The sequence below is a fragment of the Carlito syrichta genome, unplaced genomic scaffold (genome assembly GCF_000164805.1).
Source record: "Carlito syrichta isolate Samal-C Ts95f unplaced genomic scaffold, Tarsius_syrichta-2.0.1 Scaffold312962, whole genome shotgun sequence".
NCBI lineage: Eukaryota > Metazoa > Chordata > Mammalia > Primates > Tarsiidae > Carlito > Carlito syrichta.
This window is the reverse complement of record NW_007257058.1, coordinates 72,126-80,531: the sequence shown is the minus strand read 5'-3', so window position 1 is coordinate 80,531 and position 8,406 is coordinate 72,126. Positions and strand designations below refer to the sequence as shown.

Sequence of the window (8,406 nt, the reverse complement as noted above, 5' to 3'; positions counted from 1 at the left end):
AGAAACTTTTTTTTTTGAGTCGGAGTCTCAGTGTTGCCCAGGCTGTAGTTGCACACTCACAGCCACCACAGCCTCGACCTGCTGGGCTCAGGAGCTCCTTCCAGCTCAGCCTTCCAAGTAGCTGGAACTATTAGGCGTGCATTACCATGCCAGCTAATTTTTTTGATTTATTGTAGAAACGAGATCTTGTCAGGTTGCCCAGGCTGGTCTCGAACCTGCGGGCTCAGGTAATCCACTCGCCTTGGCCTCCTAAAGTGCTGGGATTACAGGCTGAGCCTCTCGCCTCAGCCTCTCAAAATGCTGGGATTACAGGCTGAACTTCTTGCCTCGGCCTCCCAAAATGCTGGGATTGCCTAACCTTGTCTCTACAATAAATCAAAAATTAGCCAGGCAGTTCCAGCTACTTGGAAGGCTGAGGCGGAAGGATCGCCAGAGCTCAGCAGGTTGATGCTGGGTGGTTGTCAGTGTGCCACTGCACTCCAGCCTGGGTGACAGAATAAGACTCCAACTCAAAAAAAAAAAGTTACATATTTATTACAAGTTATAAATTTTGTTACTAAACAGGAACATGCCCTGGAGCTTGTGAATGAAAGGCTATTGGGGGGCAAGTCAAGTAACAGAGAACTTTGTATATTAGGGGTATTAGAGTGGATGATTTTAGTTGGAATCAAAGATTAAGATTAGCAATTTGTTGGTCTGTCAGTAGTTTATCAGTCTACTATTAGTGGAAGTAGAAGATTCATAAAATACTTAATTTCAGGGAGAGTGACACTGACTTTTCAAATAGAACCACAACTTCCATTTAAAGTGGCAACATCTCTCTTCTCAATTGCCCCCAGATAGTAAGAATAAGAAATACTCCAACCGTCTTTGAAGAGAGGAGTCAGCATTTGTAACCCTCAGTGTATAAAGATGGAAAGTAGATAGAGGGATGATACCTAGTTCAGCAGAGTAGAGGAAGGTCAATGGGAAGCTAATCATTTCAGAATCTTCCCCCAACTCCACTCTAGATAGTCTTAGGGTTAGGAGATGTGTTTTCTGGAGGCAGCAACAGTGAGGAATGACCGAACTCAGGGACTTTGCTTGGGTGTCTGTAAGCAAAAGAACCTCTAGCCTCTGCCTCCATCTGGCTCAGTTAAGAAGCAGGAACCCTTCCGACAGGAAGTGGGATGCTTTAAAAACGTGGCAACTTCGAGAGATCGATGTCTTGGTTTTTTATTGCTTAGTTTTTCTCTTGCTTTCCCCGTGTCCCCTCTGCTCTTCCCCCGTATTGCTACTAATAATACCACCTTTTAGAGATTTGCCTTATACGTTTTTTTTTTTTGAAGTGGAGTCTCACTCAGTCGCCCAGACTGGAGTGCAGTGGCCGCTCCCGGCCACCGCAGCCTCGACCTGCTGGGCTCCGGCGATCCTTCCGCCTCAGCCTTCTGAGTAGCCGGAATTACAGGCATGCGCTACCACGCCCGGCTGATTTTTTTTTTTATTTATTATAGAGATGAGGTCTCGCTGCCCAGGCGGGTCTCGAACCTGCGGACTCAGGCAATCCACTCACCTCAGCCTCCCAAAGGCAGGGGATTACAGGCTGAGCCACCGAGCCCGGCTGCCTTATGCGTTTTTACAGTACTTCATTCCTGCTTGGAATTCTCCAAATGATGATAATGAAGAACTATTCTGCCCTAAGCAGTGTTAGTTTATTTACATGTATCATCAACCTTTAAGGAAGCAGGGGTGCGTGGCATTCCCTTTTCACAGACTAGGAAAAGGGGGCTCAGAGAAAGAATAAGTGATGTTTCTAAGATGGTATTCCTTGTAAGTGCACAAGCTAGTCATGTCTGACTGATTCCAGGCTCTGATTTTTTCATATCACTGTGCCTGTCTTCCCATGAAATGGTTCCTAAAACACATGAGCATTTATTCATACTGTAAGATATGCTAAGAGTCTTTTTACAGATATATTTGCCTCTCTTCCCTCCTTTAAAAGAAGTCCTTATATAAATATTCATTCAAAAGTATATGTGTTAAACTTTTGCTTTGTGCCAAGTGTATTAGTAGTATGTTAGTTAATAAGTGCTTAGATTTTCAGACTCTTCAGATGTTCTGGGCAGATGCCTAAAATAACATTAAGGAGAAGAAGCCATTATTAGGAGAGTTCAGCATCCACCTAAGTTGGAAAACAATCATAAAGTGACACCTTACTGATTGCTAGAAATTAAAAACAAAAGTTATTTATTGATATATATAATATCCTAGTGAGTTACTGATTTATCTTAATGTATATTTATGGCATTTATAACTTCTCTAGTCTCTAGAAAGACATAAAAGAACAAGTTTAGAGTGTGTGTATGTTTTAGAGACAAGATCTTGCTATGTTGCCCAGGCTGATCTCAAACTCCTGGGCTCAGGCAGTCCTTCTGCCTTGGCCTCCCAGAGTGCTGGGATTACAGGTGTGAGCCATCACACCCAGCCCTTACAGTGTGCTAAATTTCTTTTACGTTTCCAGACTCTGGGGGAGGGAGAGAGGAGGACGGGGGAGTAAAAGATGTTTTAAGACTAGTTGTTATCTTGTAGCACTTTACAAGATATGCTTTGACTTCCTTTCTAAGACCCTCAACTGAATTCAAGGAAGCCTAGATTTTAAGTGCCTTGGTCTCAGTCCCAATTTTAAAATCTTATGTGTTTGAGAAATAACTTTTTTTCCTTGAGAGTTTTCTTTTCCCCCTTCTCTTAGTCATACTCAACTGGGTGCTAGTATATAATTTAACATATTGATGGAGACTTCTGGACGTTATTTTTATGTGTGAACAATTGTGACTGTGTAACTATTCAGATGCTTTAGCTCCTAGAGTAATATTTGTCTTTAAAAGTACATGCCCATGTTATATGATAAATACCTTTAGTTTAATAGTTGTCTAGGGTAGTTTGTAGACAACTATATATATGCAACTGTGCTTTGCTTTATACAAGTAAATAATTCCTAAAGATACATCCCCCCCACACACTAAATTGCTTTAAAGTTCCAAATGTAAGAATTCAAATGTACAGAAAATTAATGAGGGCTACAAAAAATAAATCTCAAGTTAGGGAAATTTTCTAAATGATAAGAAATCTTAGAGGCATTAGGGAAAAGAGTCATAAAATGTTTCTGTTTTATCAAAGATACCATTAACAGTGAAAAGATACATGACAGACTGGGAAAAGTACTTGTAATGGAACAGAAGTGATTTATATAGAAGCTTCTATAAATTAATCCAAAATAAATTAGGCAACCCAGAAGAAATAATGGGTCAAGAAAATAAAGCTCATAAAACAAATACAGATGCCTAATAATCATACAATCTTTGTAATCAAAGAAATTAAAATTTAAACAAGATATAATTGTTCACCAATTCGGTTGTCAAAGAGTACTGTTACCAGTCAGGAAACCACCACACTAGGTAATTCAAACTGGAGGGATTTCTTACAGGAAATTGGTTGTCCTAATGTTAGAAGACTGAAAGAGCACCAAGGAAAGACTGAAGTAACCCAGAGATTAGAAAGTGCGTGAAGCAACTACCACTCCTAGGGCTGCAGACACAAAAGGGTAGAGGTAGTATTGCTGCTAGCTAGGACTATGGAGGAGAAGCCACCATGGAGCTAGTGATTAGTATCCAAAGGGACTCTGCAAGGCTGGTTAGGGAGCAGCAGAAGGCTCTGGAGCAGTGATTCTTGTGCTGCTGCTGGAGGGAGGTCAACAAGAGTAGGAATCAGCAAGTCTTCTCTCTCCTCTTCCCAACTTCCACCTTCCAGTCTCTCATTAGGATGTCCCATTGGCAGGACATGACCCCAATAGGGGTCTCGGAAATATTATTTGTAGACTCAGTGACCCAATGCCGGAGGACCTTTCAAAACTAGAAACTAGAGGTATCCACAGGTGCTAATAACCAGTACTTGTGAGGGTTATTAGATGAAGGAGGCTGTTTGCATATGCTACTGGTAGAATGTAAATGCATTCAACCTTTTGGGAAGATGATTTGCTAATTTTGCTGGTCTTTGACTCAACATGTCTATGTCAAGAAATTAATTACAAAGAGATGCTAGTCCAAATATGGAGAAATAAGTGTATATGATGTTTCATTGTGATATTTTATATGATTTCAAAAACTGAAAATAGCTTAACTGTCCATTATTGGGGGTCTTTTTTTTTTTTGAGTTGGAGTCTCACTCTGTCGCCCAGACTGGAGTGCAGTGGCTGCTCCCGGCCACCGCAGCCTCGACCTGCTGGGCTCCGGTGATCCTTCCACCTCAGCCATCCAAGTAGCTGGAACTACAGGGCGCGCTACCACACCCGGCTAATTTTTTGATTTATTGTAGAGATGAGGTCTCACCAAGTTGCCCAGGTGGATCTCGAACCTGCGGGCTCAGGCAATCCACTCACCTCAGCCTCCCAAGGCGCGGGATTGCAGGCTGAGCCGCTGAGCCACTGAGCCTGGCTATTAGGGGATTAACTAAATATATTGTGGTATATATCTAATTAATGAAAAACATGACCATAAAACATGAAAGTTTTTCCTATGTTATTGTGTGATAAAGCACTATTATATATAGTTTGACATGTTTTGTCAAATTCAAGAGAGTCACAGTGTTGAACCTAGCAAGGTTTTTCAACTCCTGCAAACATACATTTAGAGGTAATAAGTACAATATTTCTTGTGCTGTTAATTTTTTTCTCTCAACAGTTATGAATGCAGGAATGAGGAAATATTTTCTACAAGCCAATGATCAGCAGGACCTAGTAGAATGGGTAAATGTGTTGAACAAAGCTATAAAAATTACAGTAAGTATTTGTATGTCTTTGAAAAATTTTCAGTGTCTGGAAGTAATCTTTATGTTTTGAAAATACACCTACCAAATGTCCCCAACTTAGCAGCAGATTTCATACTCCAACTTTCTTTAAAAGGCAGGTGTTCAGAATGTGAATATATTTTCTTGTACATGGTAACTATTGGCCCTTTAATCAGCCCACGAATGTCTTTTTAACCTGTTATGTACCTAATAAGAATATATATTACTGTAGATCTTAACTGTTGCTTGCAATAATGTTTCTAGGGGACAATGCACTTAGCACATGGAATTCTACCTTGAGGGTATATTTTTTTCTTCCATTGTAGTCTAAGACACTTCCTGCCACCTACCAGGTAATAGAAGTAGGAACTCCTGTTTCTTTTCTTTTTTTTTTTTTTGATTTGGAGTCTCACTCTGTCGCCCAGACTGGAGTGCAGTGGCCGCTTCCGGCCACCACAGCCTCGGCCTGCTGGGCTCCGGCGATTCTTCCTCCTCAGCCTTCCAAGTAACTGGAACTGCAGGCGCGTGCTACTATACCAGGCTAAGTTTTTGATTTACTGTAGGGATGAGGTCTCGAACCCATGGTCTCAGGCAATCCACTCACCTCAGCCTCCCAAGGTGCGGGATTACAGGCTGAGCCACCGAGCCTGGCTAGAACCATAGTTTTTTTGAGTTGGAGTCTCAGACTGGAGTGCAGTGGCACACTGCAGCCACCGCAACCTCTACCTGCTGGGTTTCGGCAATCCTTCTGCCTCAGCCTTTCAAGTAGCCGGAGCTACAGGCGCAACGCAATCCATTCACTTCAGCCTCCCAAAGGCGCAGGATTACAGCACTCCTGTTTCTTAAACCATGACTGAGACTGGTGTCAGATAGGGCAGGGAGTTGGATGAAAGGGGTAGGACAAGAGGAGGTGAAGGCTGAGAAATGCGGTACAGGGATAGGGACTGGGTCTGAAGAGTTGTGGCAACCAGAGAGTCCTGCCCATGTGGACTTGAGGAGTTCTCAGCCTCTAAACTTCTTTCCTCACGTGATTTTTTTTCTTGACTTTCGGGGCTTGGTACCTTTGTCCTCCTTTCCAGTTCTCTGACTTCTTGCTTCCAATGTGGGCTTCTCTTCTTTTAGTTTTTCTAATAAATATTAATATTTATTGATTATTTACATTGTGTCAGGTCTTGGAAGGTTTTACCTAAATTTTCTGGAAAAGTAAGACTTAGAAGGATTCAGTACTTTTATAGGTTTCATAACTGGTAGGTTATAGAGGTAGGGAGTCCAGTCCAGTTTGTTGAACTCTGGAGCCCAGACTCTGAAGTGTAGTGCCTTACTTAATCCTTACTCTTTTGTTCTTAAAGCAGAAAATAAACTTTGTCGAAAGAGTATACTACTAGTGATAATGAGCAAGTAGATAAGTTCTCTTCCATTTGAACTTTGCCTCACCTTCTTCCCCTTACACACTTGTAGAGAAATGCATAGTTAGCTCACCTGGAAAAGGATAGGAAGGAGTTCTTGTGTGAGTTTTGTGACCATTGAAGTGTTTTTATTAAAGTGCAGCTATTTACTGACCCTGAATGACTTAGTTTCAAAGAACATGTGCCCTAAAGTCAGCATGTGCTAGTCACTTGTTAGTTTTCATCTAAAATGAGTGACTCCATATTTATATATTATAAAGAGTTAATATAGCAAAAACTGTTTTCAGACTTAAGTTCAATTTTTTGTCTTGCACTAGAACAGCTTGTTACCACATGACAGAAAACGCCTACGCACTGCATCTAATCTGTACATGAAGCAGAAGTTATTTTAGGTTTGTGCAGTTTTAGGAAAGCAATTTTTTGAACCGATGTAGGCATACGTATTCTTAAAAGGTTTTAATGGATCATTTTAAACTATCTTAGTAAATATTCCCTACTTGGAAAATTTCTTGAGAAAGATAATACCTAGTAACTTTATTAATTTTTTACAATTTGTGATAATAAGTAGCACTTATTAGTGCTTCTTAGTGCTTTAAGAGAAAAATTAGTGAATGATCTCAGGTTTTTTACCATCTTGTAGTTCTTGAATTGCTATGTCTTATTTATTGGTGGTATAAAGCAATCTTATACAGACACTGCTAAACTTTGTAGCATGAAGGAGAAACAGATTAGGGATTACATGATGTTTTGTTTTTTGTTTCGTTTTGGGTTTTTTTGAGTCAGAATCTCACTTTGTCACCCAGGCTGGAGTGCAGTGGCACGCTCACGGCCACCCCAGTGTCAACTTGCTGGACTCAGGCGATCCTTCCACCTCAGCCTTCTAAGTAGCTAGAACTACAGGCATGTGCTACCATGGCCGGCCACTTTTTTCATTTATTTTAGCAACGAGACTTCGCCAAGTTGCCCAGGCTCGTCCTGGACCCCTGGCCTCAGACAGTCCTCTCACCTCAGCTTCCCAAAGTGCTGGGATTACAGGCTTGAGCCACAGCATCTGGCCATTTAAAAAATATATATATATAGTAGAGAGGAGTTCTCACCAAGTTGCCCAGGCTGGTCTTGGAGCCCTGGGCTCAGGCAGTCCTCTTGCCTTGTAGATAATGTTTTAAAGTATGTTGACCTTTAAGTAGCCTTTGTGGTCTTGCAGCTTTCTTTTACTTGTTGAACTTTTTGTAGTTTTTAAAATCTGTTGATAAGTGATTTTCATGTTTTTATAATTCACATCTAGAAAATATAAATACATGTTAGGTATAGAAATTTTTAGGTTGTTAATAAAGTGACTAACTACATTAAAGTGAACATAGAATTGATAGCACTTATTTAAAAATCAACATTAGATAGAACATATTTAACTTATAGAATAGCAATGGAATAATTTCCATACTTTAATAAGATATGTTTTATGTTAGTTTTTTCTTTAAAATATCTTACAAGTTTTAATTTCATGCATTTATTGTATTATTGCATTTATATATGTATTAAAGTTTAGAATCTCTAATTTGTTATACTTTCCTGTGGAAATTGCTAATGATTTACAAAGTAGACTCCTTGAATATTTAGTTTACATTGTAATATATGTTCAGTTTACCTTTCTATGGAATTGCCTCAAATTATAACTGTAATTTGAATAACTATGATATGCAAACTTCAGATTTTTGGAAATCCAAAATTAGGGTTTGAAAGTGTGTGGTTTCAAAATAGAGGTGGTTAGAAGGTAGTAGGTAGGGAAGGGTGATTATTTAACTATTTCCTAGTTACAATATTATGCCATCTTAATGTACTGTCCTCCAACACTATAGTACATGACTTTCCTTAGTTCCCTTAAGACTATGTGGGTGCCATTTTAAATTCTTTTCCCATTACAGGTGCTCTTCAACTTATGATGGGTTATTATCTTTTTTTTTTTTTTTTCTTTTTTGAGTTGGAGTCTCACTCTGTCACCCAGACTGGAGTGCAGTGGCCGCTCCTGTTCACCACAGCCTCGACCTGCTGAGCTCCAGTGATACTTCCGCCTCAGCCTTCCAAGTAGCTGGAATTACAGGCATGCGCTACCACACCTGGCTGATTTTTTTGATTTATTGTAGAGATGAGGTCTCACTGCCCAGGCGGGTCTCGAACCCGC

General features: G+C 40.3%; 1 protein-coding gene across 3 annotated transcripts in view; it reads left to right on the top strand.

Moving 5' to 3' along the window:
* The window catches only part of PLEKHA1 (pleckstrin homology domain containing A1), a 64,474-nt gene that overhangs the window by 33,526 nt on the left and 22,542 nt on the right, over window positions 1-8,406 (top strand). For all 3 annotated transcript variants that reach the window (XM_008070101.1, XM_008070102.1, XM_021718602.1), the window contains one exon: window positions 4,716-4,813. In XM_008070101.1, coding sequence (XP_008068292.1) covers window positions 4,716-4,813 — 98 coding nt within the window. The remainder of the gene's footprint in view (window positions 1-4,715; window positions 4,814-8,406) is intronic.